The 22,076-nt window shown below is 43.6% G+C and overlaps 1 protein-coding gene across 1 annotated transcript in view; it reads right to left on the bottom strand.

Annotated features, from left to right (window-relative positions):
* Positions 1 to 22,076, bottom strand: part of ANTXR1 (ANTXR cell adhesion molecule 1) — a 213,916-nt gene that overhangs the window by 46,792 nt on the left and 145,048 nt on the right. Inside the window, exons 15-17 of the mRNA XM_019718386.3 lie at positions 16,674 to 16,769; positions 15,981 to 16,148; positions 5,949 to 6,029 (exon numbers count right to left, since the gene is read on the bottom strand). Coding sequence (XP_019573945.2) covers positions 5,949 to 6,029; positions 15,981 to 16,148; positions 16,674 to 16,769 — 345 coding nt within the window. The remainder of the gene's footprint in view (positions 1 to 5,948; positions 6,030 to 15,980; positions 16,149 to 16,673; positions 16,770 to 22,076) is intronic.

A 22,076-nucleotide genomic window follows, 5' to 3' on the forward strand; every position in this document is an offset into this window, starting at 1 on the left:
TTGGTTGATAGATTGGCTGAGTTACATCCAGAAAAGACATATTAAGGCAGAAATAGATTTTCTCTTTTCCATCCTCTTTACCTGAGGAGTAGCAATAATATACCAGCCAAAAGCTATGTTAACCATCTTCTTGGTAAGAAAGGGACTGTTGAAAGCACATGAAGATTGTAATGATCCATTTCCCTTATGCCTATAAGACATAGTCATGGAATTTCTAAAGAGTGTGGAGAGTTGCCTTCAATTTTTTTCCAGAAGGAAAGAGAAGATGTTGCGCTGGATGAAAAATAGAGAATTGGACCAGATCACCGATTCTCAACCTCAGCTGCCCATTAGAATCACCTGGGGGAGGTTTTAAAACCCCATGTCCAGATCTCATCCCAGACAAATTAAATAGAACCTTTGGGGTGGGACCCAGGCATCAGCGCTTCAAAGCTCCCAAGTAACCAGAATGTTCCACCAGGTTGAAAATCACTGGATTCTATGAACTTCCTTGAATCATGAAGTTCCCTTATCTTTCTGCATTTGCAATTAATAATCCAGGAACAGAACTTTCTGCAGTTAGGAAGGATTTCTTTACAACTGGTTGGGGTTTAATATTTACTTTTAAGCCAGAGTAGTTATTCCCCAATTGTGTCAGTAAGTGTTCCATGGAGAAATGACACAAAGTAATGGCTTAGTCAAATAGGAACAGAAATGTTGACTTAGACTCTCAAGTTCTCAGGTTTAGAGGGACCTCGAAGGGCTTCTAGCTCCATTTCTCTCACTGGTTCTTGAAGTGTCCCCAGAGCAGCACGAGCAGCACTATCTGGGCGCTTCTTAGAAATGCTAATGTCCAGGCCTCATCCCAGAACCACTGAATCAGAAACTCTGAGAATGATGTGCAGCAATCAGTGTTTTAACAAAACTTCTAGGTGGTTCTGCGTTCAAGTTTGAGAACCACTGATCTATGGGGATCCTCTACTATACGCTAGCCTTGTGGTTTAACTGGTTGTATCCCTGTTTATTAACAGGGAGCTCAGTCATCTGGGAGGTAGCCCATTCTGTTGTTGAAACTTTCATCCTTTAATTCTTTAATATGAAATCTGCTTTACTGTAACCTCTACCTGTGGCTCTAGTTCTATCTTTTGGGATGACCCAGAGTAAATCCAAGTCACACTCCACATGTGAAAGAATTTAAGGTAATGTTCCAGGACTTTTGGTTTAATACGACTGATAGCTCCCGGAAGCACTTTCCTCAAATTTACAATAAAATACCCAGGAAGATACAGAAAAAGTGCCAACTCACATTACCACCAAAAAGTAAGTCTAAGGGGATAGATGGAGTCAAAGAAAATTTTTGTGAAAATTTATGTTCTCTTGGAGTAGGGAAAACCGTTCTAAGTTTGACACCAAAGGCAGAAATTATAAAGATTTATAGATTTGCTAGATTTGACTATAAAATTATAGATAACTTTAATACACTTTAAAAAAGTTGAAAGGTAAATGTAAAACTAGGGAAAACTTTGGCTGTATGTATAGATAATGTTTGACTTTAAATTTCATGAGGTAAGCATTATGTACTTAATGTACAGCATGAGGTCTGACACATAGTAGGTTCTCAAAACATTTGATTAATAAATGAATGAAGATGGGTTAAGCACATGAACATACAAAAATTAGTGTTAACATATCTAATAGAAAAATGGGCCAAAAGCATGTATAGGCAATTGACAAAAGAAAAAATAAACATTTGAAAAATTGTTCCACCTCAGTGACAAAAAAGGCAAATTAAATTAGCGCCTGTCAAATAGCTAAGTTTAATAATATCGATGAACATCTGGGAACATGGACTTTTCATAGATGCTGACAAGAGGATTAACCCATACAGTGTTTCAGGAGGGCAGTTTGGCAATAGGTATCAGAGCTTTAAAATTTTGGCATGTTTGATCCAGTTGACAGCTAGACACTTATCTGTGGAAATATATATGAATGTGCCCTAATTTGGCAACAAAGATACTGATTAGAGCTTCATTTGTAAAAACAAACACTTGGAAAGAAATACCTAAAAAGAGAAGACAGGCAGAAATATTACGTTGCAGATAGACAATAGACCTGACATGGCCACTAAAATGATATTATTCAAGGATATGTAGTGGCATGGAACGAATATTCCTTGAATATGGTTAAATTATTTTTAAAAAGGGTTACAAAATGGGATGCATAACATGATGACCAAGAAACGACCAAGTTAAAAAGTTCTTAGGGTGCCTTTAGGTCTTTCTCAGATCGAACATTTTCAATCCTTTCCACTATTAGTCCTTGAAAGGTGAGCAAATCTTCTGAACTCAAAGAGTGGTCCTGGTGGTTCAGGAAGTTGTGGAGACCACCCTAGAAAATGCTCATGGGGCACAGGTTTTAATTTCTATACTTGCTTAGTCTCTGAGTGTGCTCTGCTCTGGCTGTGCCCCCTTTACAGCGTGGGTCTGGACAGCAACTTTTTGTTTCTTGGGATATCGTTAGGAAAATGGACAATATTGCCAAGGTGATAGTTCACTAGATGGAGATGATGGGAAACGCATTCTAAGCAGAGCGACTAGACTATGCAAAGGCACAGAAACTCAAAAGCTTCTGGCATGTTCAGGGAATGGTGAGTAATTCCAGGTGGCCAGAGCTGATTTGGAGTGATGGGGGGAACCTGGGGCAAGTAGCAGATGAAATGGAAAGGGAGGCCTTTCTAAATCAAGCTAAAGATTCTGTGCTTTTTCCTTGTCTTTGCAAGTCTGAAGCCTAGGAAGGGCATGTTGAGTGAGATTTGTGTTTTAGAAAGAGCATAGCGGTGGCTACCTACGGGAAACATATATGTAGGGGAATGGTTTAAGCAAAGGATACCATATGCTTAATGAACTCTCTGAATTTTAGGATCAGATGTGTTGTTGGTTTGCTATGTAAGTGGTTTCTTCTGGCATTTTCTCTTTTATGTCAGCTCCAAGGAAGAATAGGACTGTGAGCCCACCTCAGGCAGAAAGAAGATGTGTGGTGGCAGACAGAAAGCATTCAGGTCTCATGCTGTGGTCCCATTCATGTTTTCCCCACCGGAGGCTTGGACAGCTCTGAGGAGGTGGGCACCCATCTCTGGGAAGGGTGTGGCTCTGGGCTCAGACCTCCCCCAACCCTCTGCTCTGTGGTGGGGCCTGGAGGCGCTCTGCCCTTTCAGCAGCCTCAAAGGCTCTGTTGCTGAGCCTGAGTCTGCATCTGTAGGGCTGGAGTGGGTTAACTGTAGGGAGGATGGAACAGACAGGAACCAGGAAGGGAGGACTGCCAGGTTTCTGTGAGGTCAACATGCATTTGAAAGAATTGAGAATGCAACTGAGAATGTAATTAGGTGATGTTTGTTTTTGTTTTTGTTTTAAAGAAAAAATTCAGAACCTGTGACTCTTGTTCATGAGCACATGCCTGGATGTAGTCATTTTGAGTTTATGGAAAATGTGGTCAGCCTCATAAATCAGGGCTGAGGAAGTCTTAGAGAGTAATCACCATGTAGAGAGTCACCCAAGGTAATGCAAAACAAAACAGAATAAGCATATAGACAAAGTTACAGTGTCATATAGTCCTCTCTCCCTTGGAATTCCCTCTCTCCCTTGGAATTCCATAAGGCAACTCTGAATTCTTGTCCTTAACTAATCTGTGACCCTTCCTGTGTAACTCTGTGTGTACATCAAGATGTTTGGCCGTTGTCATGACTACAAAGATACAATTCTCTGCATCTATTTCTCCCATGTGTCTTGAAATTTTAGCAGGATTTCTATAAAGAAAGCCCATATGAAAGTAGACTGGACAATCATGATTTGTGACAGCCTGGGGTCAACTGTTTCTTAACTCTTGGACCTCCTGTACTTCAAATCTATTATTTTATGTGATTGGAGAATAAAAACTCAAGGTGGTATTATGTTTCTCAAAAGCATACAGAACATCTTCAAATGTTAATACAAACTTTCATTCAAAAGTAGTAAAGAAGAGACTCAATTTAGGTGTGATTCATCAGAGGACATTCCATCCATTTTCATTCCGTTGTTGCTGGATTTATCCAATCAGCTTTTGGCCTCCCAACAGTGTTGGTTCTTATATCTTATATATGATAATATTTCTTTCTATTCTTCCTATTTCCTACACCCCTCCCACTTTTCAGGTTGACTCAGTGTATGGATTTGTTTTGGCCAAACTGGTCAATGGAAAATGGAATGTAAACAAATTTAGTGAAGATGTTTTTTAGATGTTCTGAAAGAAGAGGTCTTGTACACCGGACCAGCATGTTCTGTCACAAAAAAACTAGTACTGCTGGACCTGAGTTTAGGTATCTTACTGTCTTTTCCTTAATCTGTAAGATGAGTCTCATGCATGCTAAAAATATTTCTTAGTTTTCCACAGAAATTGGATATATATAACTTATAAGAGCAAATACCACCCTGAGTATAAAGTTTACGGCTTAGGCTCATTTCTCTCAACTGTAGAGCTTGTACTTTAAAATTCACTATAGCAATGTTTTCTTGTTGGCTTTCATAGGCAAAACGCAAATTCCTTTCTCCATGAGGGCCAAGGGGCCCAAGCATTTCTGTGACCTGGTTTTTTTCATGTCATACTTGCCTGCTGTCCCCACCACAACCTGGAGCAGAAACAGCTAATTGGGCAGTAGCTTGCATAAACTATGGTACTTGAGGCCAAATCCCCTCAGCCACAAACCACCCATTGTCACCAGTTGCAAAGGAAAGGGGCCTGCATAACAGGCTCTGCTCTGGTGTTTTATTAGTTGTACCGTGTTGAAGACTGGGCAGGGCAAAGATGTGGGTTTATTTGATACATATCAATTGCAATATGGTTTGAATTTTTGCATCAACCCTCCACAGACAGTAGAAAAGTACAAAGTAAACAATCACAATAATATCTGCCATTGACTGAACATGACTGTGTTCAACATTGGGCCAAATGCTTTACAAACATTACCTTCTCCAACCAGCCACACAATGAATGAAATAGTTCTTATCATCTGTTTTACGAAGATGAAGTTCAGAGACATTAAGTGATTTGCCTGGAGTCAACTACCAGCCAGGAGGTGAGATTCAAACCCAACTCCACCTGATTTGAAAGGAGCTCTAAATAAGACACCTTTATTCTGTTTTTGGGTGAACATGCCTAATTCCCTGAGAAGTGGATGGAGGATGCAGGTTGCTGATATCTGAGGGAGACTTTGGTTCCAAGTTTTGCTCTGCAAGATGTATGAAAGAGAGACTCACAAGAAGACAGAGCAAAGGTATGATTCAGCAGAACTGAGGTCGTTTCCAGCATTGATGCTACCTGAACACAACAAGTGATTCAGCTTCTCTTGTCCTCAGTTTCCTCATTTACAAAATGGAGACAAGGGCTAGATGGTTTCTCAGGTCTCTGCTGGCTCCTCCCTTTCTGACTCCTCTTAGTTGGAGATGCTCCAGGTTTGGTCCTGGCAGTTCTGGGGACAAATTCTCACCAGAATAGAAGGTCCACCTATGGTCCTGGATCATATGAGCTCAACAGCAGCTGGATGATGATGGGAATTTTCCCTGGCCCATATTCCCTTGTGCCATCTTGTGGCTCTGGCATCCTGTTTGTTACCACTGGCCAGTGAGGCAGGGGAGCAGCAGGCGTCTGTCCTGGGACTGCCCAAAGGCAGAACCAGCCCCCCGTTATTCACTCACCATACTTATAAATTAAGTTCCAGTCCTAGGAAGTTAAACCCAACTCATTTCTGTCAAAATCTTTTTCAAGACAGCAAGTCAAAACTCAAGGTCTTATAAAAAACAGAATTTTGAAAATGAGATATCTGATTTGCCACCATGAGATAATAGCTGGATTTGTATATCTGGAGTTATTCTACCTCTACAAAGACAGGGGGAGAAAGAAAAAGACGGGGTGTGTATGCCACCATTAATGAATCCTACCGTGTCTCCTGGCTGTGGCCGCATCACAGACACACGATCATATCCTTTCCTTAGTAGGACCCACAAGGCATCGAGTTTTCCCTGAAATAAAACAAACGCACCAAGATTACATGCGAAAGGAACCCAGTGGCCAGCACAGACATGTTGAACCTCCTGTTCTGCTTTGGTCACGTGAACAACGCAGCACCGGCAATGTGGTTGTGACAGGGTTAAGTGACCCTCCAGTCCCTACGTTCAGAAACATAGGAGAAGAGACACCTCACAGAGGACCCCGAGTGCATGCAGGATACACCTGAGACTTTAGTGCAGCCCCAGAGTTATACACAGAGAGACGTTCATTCATGCTGTTGGCTTTTGCCCTTGTCACATTTCTGGGCATATCCTAGCACCACAAGCGCAGCTTTTCAACTTTCACTAAGGTTTTCTTTTTTCCCACTTGGTGTCCAGAGTTCACAAATGAACACAATGATGACAGGAAAATTACTAAACAGAGGTGTCTACAGGGCAAGAGCAATGAGAGGCCCCTGGGTGCAGGTCCTTGGCTGTCCCCTAGGCTTACTAGGCAGCTATGACTTGCTCAGGAATCCAAGGCTTGAGGGACAAAGAACCAAAAATCACAGCCTCTTTGAAGTTGTAGGTAATTGACTGAATCTGAGAAGAGTGTCTTCCCAGTATATGATAAAGGTGGTCTCATGCCTTTAGCCATTCTAGTTCTCTACACGCACTCAGTGGAGGCTGCTGGTTTCTGCCATTGCAAATACTAAAAGAAAAAAAATGACATTTATTTAGCTTTGCTCGTAATGTTACCCCGGTTGGTGACTCCATCAACAGACAGAAGTCCCCTTTTGTGTTACTTTTCTTCATTGCGCATGTGGTAGGCAGAAAAATCCTGTCCCCTCCATCTTCAAAGATGACACCCTATTTTCTGGAACCTGTGAATATGTTACCTTCCATGGAAAAAATGAGGATGTGATTAAGTTAAGGATCTTGAGATGAGGAGATTATTTGGAATTATCTGGGTGGATCTAATGTAACCACATGGGTCCTTAATAGAGGGAAGCAAGAGGATCAGAGTCAGAGGAGATGTGCCCACAGAAACAGAGTCACAGGGATTTGAGTGAAAAGGACTCAACCACCACTTCTGTCTTTGGATAAGGAAGGGGGTTATAAGCCAATGAATGTGGCAGCTTCTAGAATCTGGAAAAGACGACACAGATTCTCTTCTAGAGCCTCCAAAAGGGACGCAGCCCTGGCCTTACCTTGATTTTATCCCAATGAGACCCATTTTAGGTTTCTGACCTCCAGAACTCTAAGGTAATAAATATTTTTGTTTTTTTTTGAGCCACTAAGTTTGTGGCAATTTGTTACAGCAACAATAGGAAACGAATACAGCCCTTATCACTCCCTGACACATTCCATGTTTATTTGCTTATCGTTTGTCTTTGCCAACTGGAATGCCAGCTCCATGAAAGCAGAGGTGTCACTGGTTTTGTTAACTGCTGTCTGCCCAGCCCCTAGGGCAGCATCTAATGCTCAATAAATATTTGTTAGGTGAATGAATGCATTCAGTGCTACTAAGTGGCACTAAGTGGGGGGCTAGATGCCTTTATCTGTCTTATTTCATTATCCCAGCAGTCCCAAAAGGTTATGGAGAGGAAACAGAGGGTCAGAGAGATCAGCTAACTTGCCCAAAGGCCCACAGCTTGTCCATTGGAGAGGTGTGATTGGACCCCATATCTGTCCAATTCTAGGGTTCACGTGCTTTCTATTATACTGACTACAGATTCTTCCTTGTGCAGATCTTCTAGCTGGAGTGCTTTAACTTAAATCCTTTAAAATAGACTTTCTAAACTGTGGATTGCAATTCTTCGAGTCCTCAGGAAACACTTTCGTGTGTTAGGACCAGAATTTTTAAGATATAAAATAGGATAGAAAAGAAAATATTAGAGTAAACTGCACATGGTGAGGATAAGTATTATTTTGTGAAAAATCTGTTTCAGTTAAATGTGTATGGGTGTGTGTATGGGTGTGCTTATGAGTGTGTATATGGGTGTTCACACATGTACACCCATAGGGAATACTGGGCCAAAATGTAGTTCCTCCTGAGGCCTCACTCAGGCATGTTTGAGAACACCCACCTGGAAGAAGTCTTTGAAGGACCGTGCTGGGAAGTTCCTTGACACAAAGCTTTTATAGTGCCAATGTTAATTTAAGAATATCATCTCGAAGACTTCATGTTTTGAAATTACTTCCCTGTGGGTATAGTCAGATACAAAAAAATAATGCTCTCGGACTTTTATCAACTGTTGCTCAAGTTGTCGTGGGTTAACCTTTGTCTGGCTACGTGAAGTGTTTCTCATCTCTTTTGGCAAAGTATTTACGAAAGTCTGAAAATATTTTGAAATGACTTTAGAATACTGGATAGAACTGCTGCTGTGTTCAGCATGGTTTTCTGCATTAAACCGTTTCAATCATCAGTGAAATGTTTTCCTTTAAGGTTCTTTGGGATAAGCATTTATATTTCAACATATAACCAGGTGGATTTCCTGGAAGAATGCCTCTTTTTCTTTTTTCTTTCCCTTTTTTTGGGGACTGTCAGTTTTGGCTTTGTAAATCAGCCCACCCATGGTGTTCTGTGGCTGGTCACTCAACTCCTTGACAAATGAGGAAAAATGAGATGGGACTGAAAGAAAATTTGGCTGTTGAATGCGCATATTAATTAACTCAGCAGAAATTTAAAGTTACATACAGAGCAAATGAGCAGAAGCCACTTAGCTATAGAACACCAGGAGAATGGGTCATAAATTATGTGGTTTTGTGGCAACAGATCATAGTGTAATATTTAAGCACAAAATGACTGAATTCAGAAGGCCTGAGTTTGTATTCTGGGTCTACTACCCCTCATCAGCTCTGAAGCCTTAGACACATTGTTTCATCTCCCTAACACTTAACTTTTCTCATCTTTAAAACGGAGATAATAATACTGTCTACCCCACAGACTTGGTACAAGGCTTACAATTAGATATTGAAGTTATGTACTTGTCTCATAGACGCTATTCATTAAATGTTATCTATGATCATGGTAAAGTCATTAAAATGACCATTTGGGAGGCTCTGTAGAAAGATGGAAAAAAATGTAATGCAGAATGTAAAGACCCCATAATTTGAACTTTACAAGTATGTATCTACCCATCTTCTCTCCTGTGCTGCTCCAAGCCCATTTCCCCTTTTCCCTCAAGCTACACTTCTTCTTTTGCAGCATGACATGGTCTTGCTTCCATGGCAGTGTTTGGTGGCTCCAACCCTCCACGGCTTTGGCTAAGTCCACCACCCATGGCATCCGCGTGCCAAATGCCTCAGCCACATTTGGGCCTCATTTCACTTGATTCTTCTGAGAGATCTAATGTGCTGGGCCTCTCCCTTCTGCACACCGTCCCTTGGCCTCAGCCTCTGTGTGCTGCTCCCGACCTTTTCAGCCTCTTTGGCTCCTCCTCTCTGCTTACACTTGACAGTGAGGCGTTCCCCTTAGCTCTCTTCTAGTTTCATCCCCCAGGCTGAGTGCTCACCCTGAGTACTCTCATCTAGTCTCAAGGTCCACATTTTCCCTTTCTCCTGATGCCTCACAAACTCTATCTTCAGCACAGTCTACTCTTCAGCTCTGGAGCTGGGTATCCAATTACCTACCACATCTGAGTTGTAGTGTAGACATATCACAGGTATTTAAAAACCAAACCTCACAAATTGAACTATCTTTCTCCAAACCTGCTCCTCCTTTTGTATACCCTGCCTTGGTTCGTGGCACCACCATCCATCCAGATGGGCGTGCTGGACCAGAGAATCATTTTCACCTACTCTCCTTCCACCACCTCCTCATATCTGACTTCGACCATGTCTTGTGGATGTTCTCTCTATAACCACAATCCGGTCGCCTCTTCCTGTCCACTCCTGCCCCATCATCTCCATGGCTACTGCCTTGGCTGCCACTCATTGTGTGAATAGTTTCCTGATTGGTCTTGTACCTCTAGGCTCCCTGTCCTCTCTCTTACTTGATTGGTAGCAGATTTCATTGCTGACCTGAATGAATGCATTGCAGTTAATAAAATAAACCAAGAAACACCTTACTAGCAGTGTGCATTACATACCCTCTCTGTGCCTTGGTTTTTCCATTTATAAAATAGGAGTAGTAGTATTTTCTACTCTTGAGGGCTGTTGTGAGAAATAAAGGAGTGAGGACATGGGAAGCTTGGATGTGTGTATGACTTGTGGTACATGCTTCACCCAGATGAGCGCTTCACTCAGGTGAGCTGCTGTCATTGGATTCTCCTGGCTGAGGTGAGACTAACTGATTCCAGTTATATCCTCAGTATTCCAAGGTCTGACTGTCCAACAAATGAACCCAAAGTCCCCACTTCGTGGCAGAGAAAACAATCTGGATAATCTATACATCCTATACACCCCTTTCAACTCCTACATCAGGAAGCTTTTTATGCAAGAACTGAAGCAAACTTTAGAATAAGTATGTTTATAACCAAGAAGAGGATAAAACCCACTCTCTAAAGTCAAAGAGAAACGTATAACCAAGGCTCTTAGAGTGTTGATTTTCTGAAGGTAGGCAGAAGCCTGTCATTTCAAGACAGTAGCTAATGGGCTTGTTAATACTATCCCTTTGGGGCCAGAGGAGCCTCCGGGGGTTCTTTCAACCAGTCCCTGGGCTTTACCCAAAGCCTGGGAAGGAGCCTGAGAGTTGACTACACTCTCTATCTCAGATTTGAGTGTCCATCATGCACAGGCTTCTCCATAGGACACATTTCAAGGCAATGGTCCCCAGTCACCAGGAGAAACACAACGGCTTTTATGAAGGTAAAAGATTTCCCCACCAACCTGGGGACTCTCCACCAGAGTATATTAGCTGACACTTAAAAATAGCTTTCTTTCATATGAAGTTGACACATTTTGACTATACAATGAGAAATTTACCAATTCCAGGCTCCCAAATCGCACCTCAGCCTCAGACAATAACTTCTAATCCACAAAGGCAGATACACTAGAAGGTCTATGTAAACTCTAGCTTTTGTTTCTTCTTAAACAATAAGATTGTGCAGGGAAGGTTTATGCCGCCATCATTCAAAGCACACCGGTGCATGATGTTTGTATCTGGGTTTCCTTTTCTTTCTTTCTTTTTATTTATTTATTTTTCGACCAGGCAGCAGCTGTGTCTTCTCTTTTGGTTTGTCTGCATTAGCTAAGAGGAAGTTAGTCAGAGGTTGAGAATTTTGAGAGTAGTTCAACTTACATGGCCGTTATATATTAACACTGGAATTTTTATACCTGAAGATGTATGGTAAATATTGTGCCCCATGCTCCCCCTCAAATGAAATAAATTAATGCACAAAGTTGGAAACTTTTCCTACACACACGCACACACACACACACACACACACACACACACATACACAGAAAGGTAATTTTTGTTTTGTTCTTTTTTTTGTTGGTGTTTGTTTTACAAACGTTGAAACCTTTCTAAAAAGTAGCTGAAGAGAGACAAAAAAGTCTATTCAACATCGACAGCACATCTGACAACATTTAAAGCTTCTTGGGCTACGTACAGCTTCATCCAGCACAGTTTCATGACTGAAAGCTGCTTGAATACAAGGTCAAGGTGCTTAACAGGTGGGCCTGACAGAAAATGAACAGAAGGCCACCCCGTCCCAGGCCCTACCAGTAGCACAGGCTGGTCTGGCTTTCTTGCAGAGAACAGCCAGTCTGTCTGGCCTGCTAGGGTCTGGCTTTTGTCCTTTAGCTGTCATTTCTGTCATTTCATGTGGAGGAGCTACTGGAAAAGGAGAAAAATGGTTTCTCTGAAGGTTGCAAGCCTTTCAGGGAAACTGAAAACAGTCCTGGTTTTCATCTCTCTGGTGGCCCTCCATCTGGGCATTACTTGTCTGAAATGGTCAGTCCAACTTAATGAGAAGCATGGGGTGCTGTAAATTCAGGGAGTGAAAATCAAGCAAAGGAAAATCTAGGCCAAATAGTCATGAGCCTGGAAAGAGGAAAGGGTAAAGTGTGGTCAGTGCCTTAAAGTAGACTGAGGGAACGGTGGAGAGAAGTCCGCTGTGGACCCTTTCTCTCGATGAGTTCTCACTGGGTTCCTTACAAACATGCTCATCTTCTTCTCAAATCTATTCATGGAATGCATGAAAAAAAGTGAGTCAAATGAATGCATTAAAAGATGTAAGACTGTGATCTAGGGAACTAGGAGTCTCCCCAGTGCCCCCTGGCAGTTTGGCACTGGGTGGAGGTGTTCTCTCTGTTTGTAGTGGGGGCAGAGAGTAGACTGGTTAGTCCCCAGGAGCTGGCTGCCCCCATGTACTGTCTATGTTTCTCGCTCTTCCTGGCTCTCTGTCTTGGAAAGTTGATCTCTTTAGACGGTATCATTAGTTTCCCTTTGGTTTGCCAACAGGTGGCACCAGAAGGAGATGAGAGGGCAAGATGAGGGAGAAGTTGGGGTTTGTGTTCCTTCTGCTCCCTCCCTGACCCCCTGCCTCTCCAACAGTGACTGCGTTCTTACAAAGCAGGAGTCTGCAAACATTTTCTGCGAAAGGCCAGAGAGTAAATATTTTAGGCTTTATAGGTCAAGAGACAAACTCAAGGGTATTATGTAGGTACTTATATAGCCATTTAAAAATATGAAAACCATTCTTAGTTTGGGGGCCATATAAAAACAGGTGGCAGGGCAGGTTTAGATTGCTGACATCCACCCTATGGCCACAGCTCTCATTGGGTGGCCTCTTCTCCAGGGCCCTGGCTCCACTGACTCCATCTCCCCTCCTTGCCCTCAGGCCTAGGGGTGTAACAGCTCTCACTGTTGCTGGTCCCTGGGTGTCTCACCATTGCTGTGGGTTACCTTAACCCTGCCCATACCTGTGTTAGTTCAACACTTTTGAGTGTGCTTTCTGTTTCCTGCCAGGGCTGTGACAAATCAAGTGAGATGATTCAGGAAGGGGAAGCAGAGTTTATGGCACTCCACGAGGCTAAACGTTTTGTCTAAGGCCTACAGATGCCTGCAGGCTCTATGGCTAGAATGGGGCTTATCTTGGAGTGTGCATTCATGTTAAACAGTGTTAACCTGAAGTTCTGGTACCAAATCCGCCCCTCTTCTGGACAAACAGTATACATGATGACTTTTGAATTCTTTTCTGCGCTTTGATTTTCAAACTTCCTTGTTCCCGCCCCTCCCTTACTCCACCCAGCCCAGATACACATAAGGTGACCTCTTTTTCTCTCCTTTCCTCAAAGAGATGAAAGAAGAATGCCAACTTCCTTGGACTGAGGGTACCAAAGCAATCTGTGTGGATCACAGGAGATAGTCTAAGCAGCACATGCGCTGGGAATGGTTTCATAATTACATCCTATGCTTTATCTCTTTGCCAGCAGATGGGGGAGTCCCTACTCTGGGCCAGGTACAATGCTGTGTATTAGCACTCAAAGGTGAATGAAGTGTACTTGTGGCCTCCAGGTGGTCAAATCTGGTGGAGAGAAGATCCACAAACATGAGCAGTCACTCCAGCGCTGCTGTACAGCTCCTGGAGGGAGCTGAGCAAGTGTTGGCATGAGCTGCTCCACCAGCCAGAGGGGCATTTACACTTTCTCATGTCCTCCTGAGGGAGTCCTGCTATGGAGCTTAGTGAGTCCATCAGCATCACAGGTCTTTCCCATCTGGCTGTTTTGGTGATTCCTTGAGACTCAGATGCTCAGCCACTTAGCATTAATCCAGCAATTGTGTTTGTGGCAAAATGGACTGTGAAATCTAGTGTAGGTCTCCTGAAGTTCCTGACAAATCACTGAGGTATGACTGTGGCCTCTTTGCCAGGCACCACAGGTCCCTCCCTCGGGGAACCTCCTATGGAAGGCTGGCGGGGATCTTCAGTGACAATTTCTTAACTGGGCTTGTTAAAACCCGGGTTGCTGAGCCCTACCCTCAAAGTGGCTGGTTCAGTAGATCTAGGTGAGAACGTGCATGTCTAACAAGTTTCTGAGGGATGCTGATGCTGCTGGTCCAGGGACCACACTATGAGACCCAACGGGTCAACACAGTGATGGAAGAGGAGGCCCAAGAGCAGGGGTTGCAGAGGGAGCAGTAACTGGGGCAACAGAAGGGTATCACTTAGGGAGTTTGGGTGTGCAGCTTGGAAAGGGAGGTACTGGGGGGAAAGGAGTTTCATTTAATTTTAAAAGTGAGCAAGTGGTGAGCGCCAGTGTGCCTTTGAAAACCATCTGTGAGACCCTAAGTCATTAGGTTTGAGACATGAGGCCTTGGGATCCACGTTTTTAATGCTCTCCCAGGAGCTTCTGGTACTCAGCCAGGTTTGAGAACCTCTGTCTCCTCAGTAGCCAGCAGTGGCCTGGTACCTAGTAGATGCACAACAAATACTCATTGAATTGATACTAATTCCCAGTGCGTGTTGGGAATGCTTTTAGATTTCTGAATCTAGTTGTCCATATCCCTACTTATTTCCTAAACTCAGTCCTAAACCACCAGTTAATAAAGGAATAACACGCTTTCAAGCAGAAATGAGACTCTTCAAACAGAATTAATATTCTCTCAATGTCCAAGATTCCAGAAATGAAAACCTGGCTATAACCATATATGTTGTGTTAGTTACAAGGTACAGATTGCTGCAAACAGCGTTGTAGAAAATCTCCCTTTCTTCTTCATCTCCGAGATTCTGTCTGGCTCCTTTGTGTCTATGCACGCACGCACGCCACTGCACGTTCCACATCAGAAAATAATTAGAAGCAAACAGCTGTTAGTCAAGCAAGCTACATTTCGCCCACGTCTTCCCAGAGTTCAGCCCATTGCCTCAGGGGTCTTATCTTAAAAAAGAATCTCACTGCTTTAAACACGGCAAACCAAAATGAAAATATATTGCAATTAGTGTGGGCATGAGCTGGCTCTGCTGGGAAGACAAACTACCAATAAAGTTTCACTCCACTGCTTAAAATGGTTATTTCTTTTGATTTCACAGGAGAAGGGCTGTTCTAAAATTAGCAAATAACTCAGCGGATGTTGACTATTTTTTTTGCCGTCATTAGAAGAGCAGTAAGGCTATGTGTGTGCGTGTGTGTGCACGTGGTTGTGATGGGAGTTGGCTCTTATGCTGAGTCTTTCACTTGAGGCATTGGAGTTGGTCCAGTTCTGTTTGCAGCACAGAACTAGAGCCTGTAGACCAGAGTTGCGGTCTTGAGTTCCAGACCTGGGCAGAGAAAGTACTTTGCTTATCTCAATTTACTCCAGTAGGAAATGAGGGAGGGGGACAGGTTCTCTCAGGGTCTTTTCAGCTATGATTTTCTAGTGCTCTCTGACATTTGGCATAGTGCAGATTCTTATGGGCAAGGCTGAAGAGGAAGGGTGTTGAATGGATCCCATGAATTCAAAGACATTTGCACCCAAGAGGAAGAGAAAAGAGGCCTCCAGGAAGCATGAACTATCTCTTTGACTTAAACTCCCTAATAAGCCAAAGAGCTTTTAAGCTCTGCAGCTGTGGGGGGGAGAGAGACGGTGGAGAAAAAAGGGGTTTTACTCACAGCCAGACAGAGGGAATCCTACACCAGTATGACCTGGCGGGAGGCTTGGATAAGGGGCATGGGCTTATGTTATGAAACAAGGAATAGAGACTAGGCTTCAAGAGGAACCCTGCCATTTTTATGAGTTAATGGAATTGCCTCCCAATGAAGTTATGAGACGTTATAGACATTTATATAGATCCTCCTGGGTTACTACCCAAGTCACTTGACTCATAGACCACATTCATTCGACTACTTCGCCATGAAAATTTTAAAAAGCCTAGTTCTCAATCTTGATAATGTGGAAATGGAGAAAGGAAGTACTTGCACTTTTAAGTCCACAAATTTGTTCCATTGCGATAATCTGGAATTTGGTTTGCTATTTGATCACGTCACAGGAGTCTGATTCTTCCTATGCAAGTGTTTTACTAGGAGTGAGGCTAGATTTTTGAGTAGAAAGAGACACACCTTGATTGGAGAGTACCACTTCCGGGGCGACGAGGGCCGACGCATATTGTTGTTGAGATTTCTGGGTTCAGGGAATTCATACTCCTGCTCTGGCATCTTGACTCTTGCATTCTTTGCTTTTTCCAACTTAGCACCTTCTTCTGTGGAGCCCTTCTCTCCCCAGCGAACCTAAATTAAAGAACGTACAAAAAAACAAAATGAGAAAATAAAATATAATGCCCCTGGAGAATGAGGATCGCGAATACATGTGTGATGTGCAATGGGAGTGCTCCCTAATCCTCGATTTCTTTGGGTTTTGAGGGCCAGGAAAGAGGGAGGTGGGCAAGAAGGGAAAGGGTGAGGGCTGAGGAGCAGAGAGAGCAAGCCATGTGGATAGATAATTAGGAGAGGAATTGTCCGGGCCATGGAGACAGCACGTATGAAGGTCTTACAGCCCGGGAAAGAACTTTGGATTCTATTCCAGTAAAGGAGGAGACCTTTGAGAGGTTTGAGCAGATAAACAAACTGCTCTGACTCCCAGTGGGCAAGACATGGGGATGCCCCGTCAAAAGGCTGTACCTGCCATCTCTCCCTCTGATGCCTCACAATCCACATCCCCACCAGATCACAAGTATGAGTTTTCACCAATTTGCTTGGGTTTCCCATCATTGAGTGGTCAGCACATAGATATGAGTATATAAGCTGACCTCTTACCTCCATCCTTTTAATGCCTCCAACACCTCGCCCACCATAATAAGAGGCATCTACTGTGGGCCACTTTTTCTTAGGCAGACCATCATCATCTTCTTCCTGCAGAAAGATTGTGAACATGGAGTGAAGCACCACTGCTGTATGTATGTGTCCACTATGGCATTGTGAACAGGAGTAGATTGGCTGGGTTAAGTCCCAGGGCTACCACTTCCTGGGGCCTTGGGCAAGTCACTTACCCTATCTAAGCTTATTTCCCTTCTTTGTAAAGTGGGAATAACAGCAGTACTACCTGGTAAGGCTGTGGCACAATTCTGGAACTTGTTCTCTTCTGCATCTCTACTGCTTTGTAGGGTAATTCATCTAATCCCACCTACATGCTGATGACTTGTGAATTTCCATCTTCACCCGACTCCTCTGAACTCCAACTGTTGACTTGACATTGACATCTCCTCTTGGGGGACTAATAAGCACCTCAACGATACCACATCAAAGAGAAGTCCTGGTTTCCCCCACCTCAAACCTGCTCCCCGACACCTGGGAGTCATACGTGCTCCTCCTCGACTACACCTCAAGTTGCCAGCAAGTTCTATTGACGCCACTTGTAAAAGATCCCAAATCTCTGCCTTCTCCAACTTCACCTCCATCACCACACCATTGCACTGGTTCCAAGTCCCCACAAGTTTTCTCCTGGGTACTGCGGCAGCCTCCTCACTGGCCTCCCTGCTTCCCTCTCATTTGTTCTACACTCACTGTAATCCATTCTCCACAAAGCAGCAGAATAAAACCCAAACCCTAGCTCTGCCCTGTGAGTTCTGGCCTCTGCTGAGCTCTCCAGCCTTCTTCCTCCGCATGCTCCCCTCCTCCCTGCACTCCAGCCTGCTTGTTCTTTCTTTGTCCCTTAAATACTCTGAGCACATTCCTATGAGGCCTGTGCAGAAGCTGTTCCCTTTTCCAGGCATGCTTTTCCTCAGGTCTTCTGCTGGTTTGATCCTTTCTATCACTCCTCCAAGAGGGTCTTCCCTGAACATCCTTCTAAAGTAGCCCCACTCCCTTTACGCTATCAATCTGGGTTTTTTTGTTTGTTTGTTTGTTTATTTTGTTTTTGTTTTTATAGTTGTGGATCTTATTATGGCTTCATATTTATTTACTTTCTGTCTCTCCATGCTGGAATGTAGGTGTGATATCATATCTTAGGCAAAATACTGTGAACTATTATTTATACTCTTTGGGGTTTTCTTTTGTTTTTATTTTATTATTTTGTCATGTTTTACAGTCATAAGTCTTCAAATTAGCAAGTATGAGGGGTGAGAAGTAGAAAACCAGTATGCATTTAATAATGTCAAATGACAGTAAAGAAGCTTCTGTTTAGTTGTTTACCATCGCAGTCTCAGCTTTTAGACTGGCACCTAGTATGTGGTAGGTCTTGAAAAATTATCTGTTGAATTTACAAATAAATTAAGGGAAATGATTCAAATAATGCCATTAACTCAAAGTCTTGACCATAGCTCAGTGAGAGGAAGTTAGCACTTACTATAATTTTTAAGAGGAAGGGAGAAAACAAGAGGAACTTATAACTTTATGGATGGAAAAGGGAAGGATAATTAGCAAAACTGCTCCTCACCTCAGCATTGTAATTATTCCTGTTGTGGGGAAAAAAAGATCACCATCTACAGCCATAGATGGCTTATGGGGGTGGGAGGGCTGATGAGGTTGGCATGATTTCCCTCCTGGATAGAGAAAGGAAGCTGAAAAGGGGGTCTACAAAACAGAGGAAGGAGCCAAAGAGGTGGAAATTGCTCAAAACAAGCCTGCTTCCCCCAGCCTTGTGTTGGTGGCATTTGGGGAGTCAAGGACTCAGGGTGGAGTCCTATGTAGGCCCCATTGTGTAGAAAGCGGTGTCCCATATAGGAGGCATGGTACAAAGCAAGGGCAAGTGGTCTGCAGAAAAGAGACCAGAGCCAGAGGTGACAAACCAAACAGTATCACATTAACACATTGAGAGTCCCTGTGTGACCTGCTGTGGTTGGGATGGGGAGGCCTCTTTAAAAAATTTTTTTTTCAGTTTAATATACCTTAAAGGACAGTGATCACAACAGACCAGAAGACTTGCAACATTCTGGCAGCTGACACTTGGGTTGGTCTTTCTCTCTCTTGCTTTCTGTCTCCTTAAAACAGATCTGTCCTTCTTCACATGGAACTGTGAATCCTGAAGGCAGAGTGAATCCTGTTGACCTTCAAATTCTAAGTCTTGTACAAAGCCTGGTGCACAGTAGGTGCTCAATAACACATATTGAATTCATGATAACCACTGTTGAATTTATGTAGCCTTTATCATTTATGTGCCAGTCATTCTTCTAAGTGCTTTACATGTATTAACCCTTTAATCTCCCAATTGGCAGTGAGGTAGGTGGTGCTATTGTGCCCATTTTAGGTGGGAGGAATAGAGAGGTTAAGTGACTTGGTCACCCAGCATACATTTGGCAGAGCTGGATTTGAGTGCAGGCAGCCTTCCTCTCGTTTGATTTTTTCTTAGTGTTGGCAGTTCTAGGTTTTGTCCCTTTGCATTTTGCTTTTCCAGTCATTTGATGTTATTAAATAAATACTGGTTTTCTACTTCTCACCCCTCATACCTGCTAATTTGAAGAACGTATGACTGTAAAACATGACAAAATAATAAAATAACCCTCCCCCCCAAAGAACATAATAGTTCACAGTATTTTGCCTTCTGATATAACTTCAGAAGGCTTATGATGTCAAACCCGGAACCTTAAGCACCTTACACGTGTGGTTAAACTTTACCACTAGTGGCCGATGTGCATCTCTGTGTATCATGTCATCTATGAAATATAGCTTCACAAAGCCTGGGCCTCCCTGGCCTAATGCCATTTTCCGAAGGAGGGATATTACCCAAAACTAAGCAAAGGAGCACCGAGAATGTAGGACACTCCAAGAATGAAGCTGCTTTACTCAACAGGAAATGGAAGTAGTTTGATGTGTCTCCTAATTTTTTAAATGACAGGAGGGCAAACATTAGAGAACATCTAATTGTTCCTTCTCATTGCCCAGAAGAGGACAGTTGGATCCAGAGAAATGAAAAGACCAATGGAGTTGGAATTCTGGTCTGGTTCCCTGATGCCTTGTCCCGGGATCCTCCCTCTACACTTGCACACCCCAACTGCCATTCCTCTCATCTCTGCTTAGGACTTGCTGCCGCCTCTATGTCTGGGCTATGCCTGGGTAAGGAGGCGGGGCCAGCTTCCTGCGCATGCTCGGGGCTTGCATTCCCACAACAGGAAATGCCAAGATTTAAATCAGCTCCACACGCTGCTGATCCACCAAGCCTGCCGTTTAATCCCCTGACCGGAGCTTGCCTGCCAAACTCCAACAACAACAGCAAAAGACAACACAAAGGCCCAGGGTTTGTCCAGCGAGAGAGTCAGAATTTCCCTGCAGTTATCATGACTCTGTTTACACATTCTAGAGACGGGAGGGTTTTGCAATTTCAGAAGAGAAGGGAATCTTTGATGTGTCTTTGGCCAAAACTCGATGAAGTAAAATCACAGTCCCCAGCAATTGCACTAAGAAAACCGGCAGCACCCGAGGTGAACCTCTACATGTAATTAAGTACAAGTGCTCTTGGAAAGTTCCCCTCACATGGCCCTTCAAGGATGTAGCAGGGAGGGGAAAACCACTGGTATGACTACTGGAGGACAGACTGGAGCAACTGAATTGCTTTGCGTGAGCAAAGCCGTAGGAATCAGGGTTTTGTAGGCAGTCATCAGATGAGCAGGAAAGAGTGGAACTGAGCTATCAGCAAATGCCAGGGCCCACCTGAGGAGATGGCTGTGAGAACCCCCCAGGAGTGGGAATGACAGGGATGGTAAAGAAGAGGCTGTTTAATATTCTGTCAGAAGTTACTCACTGGCTGCACTGTGTTGTTATCCATGTGGAATTTTAAACCTTCAGTAAAAGCCCCTATGCAGATGGCCTTGTGCCAGCGGTGCCTTTGGGGGAGTGTAGGAATCGAGTTTGTTAGATAGAAGTAGAGGACAGATTACAGAAGCAGCCAGAAGGAGGAGTTAGTGGTGCCTGGAGGGCGCAGAGATGAAGGACAGGTGCTGGTTTCCCATCGGGGGAAGTTATATTTAAATCTTAAAGGTGTGGTGGCCCCAGAGGTCCATTTGGGTGATGGTGGGGTCACCCACGTGACAGCGCATTACTCCGATGGTAGAGGCCCATCTGACCCTCTTGTCCTCAGGCAGACCTCGGTGGTCCTTTGTCACAGTCCTGCTCTCGAAAGAAACAGCTTGTAGACTATGGAGTCTGATGCACACGTTTGGTTAGCCCGTAATTGGATTAGTTCTGTGCTACCCTCAGACACTCAACTTTTCTGTGTTTTCAATCATGTCAGGCTTTTGTACAGCTCTGTGCTTCATCATCACAGCTCCATATGCTTGGAACACCCTCTCCCCACTTCTTCTACCTGTTTTTTAAGATATCACTCAAATGTAACCTATTGTGTGAAGAACTCCCTGATTCCCCAGAGAATTCAAGGCTCCCTTCATGTGTTCCCCACAGTTCCTTGTAGTGACCTTCCCTCACTCCACAAATATTTAACTATCAGTTAGTTGTTAAGCAAACCAGTGAGTATAAGGGGTAAGATGTCTGATCCCGGGGCTGCCTCACTCCTCCATATAGGCTGTGCACTGAACACCTCCCCCTGGAGTTGTGCATATGGTGGCCCTCTTACACTCAATCACAAGTTCTTTAACATTCCTGCTTCTCTGATATCCATTTGCCAGCAGAGCCAGATGGTCAGCTTGACCCAAAAAGGCTCTCAACCCCCAGCTCCCTGCAGGCACCAGTGGGAACTGTCTATGGAAAAGAGAACGTAACCGAAACAGAATCAAGTCCAAGGAAATAGTTTTAAATCAGCCTTGAATTCGTTTGAAATTTCATTGAACTGGAACACGATCTTAAATCCTTATGAAAAGCCCTAATAGCCCCAACAAGGATCCTTTATTTGTCCATTCTTTAGTTCACTCAAACAACTGTAGTTGGGTACTCCCCCTCCCCCGCTGCTTGCAGGCAAAGTGTTATATTTTGAGAAAAGTAAAGAGAATGCAGCTGTCAACAAGATCGTTTACAATTTATAGAGCAGTAAGTTTTGTGGGAGTGATGACAGGAAGTAAAGACTAACGCCACAGAAACTCCCAGGCCTGGGAGGTCTGGAGGTCTGAACCTGAAGTAGAACTGGCTGTTTTGTCTCATCTGAAGTCTTTGGAGGATCAGGCAGAGAGGTTACCTAAATGTCAGTGTTGGAGATGAATTCCTAGGAGTGAACTGGCAAGTCAGAAAAATCCAGCAACACTTGTGTTTGTAAATACAAAAATTCCAGATGACTTA

The sequence above is a fragment of the Rhinolophus sinicus genome, chromosome 2 (genome assembly GCF_057876585.1).
Source record: "Rhinolophus sinicus isolate RSI-liver-muscle chromosome 2, RSI-T2T, whole genome shotgun sequence".
NCBI lineage: Eukaryota > Metazoa > Chordata > Mammalia > Chiroptera > Rhinolophidae > Rhinolophus > Rhinolophus sinicus.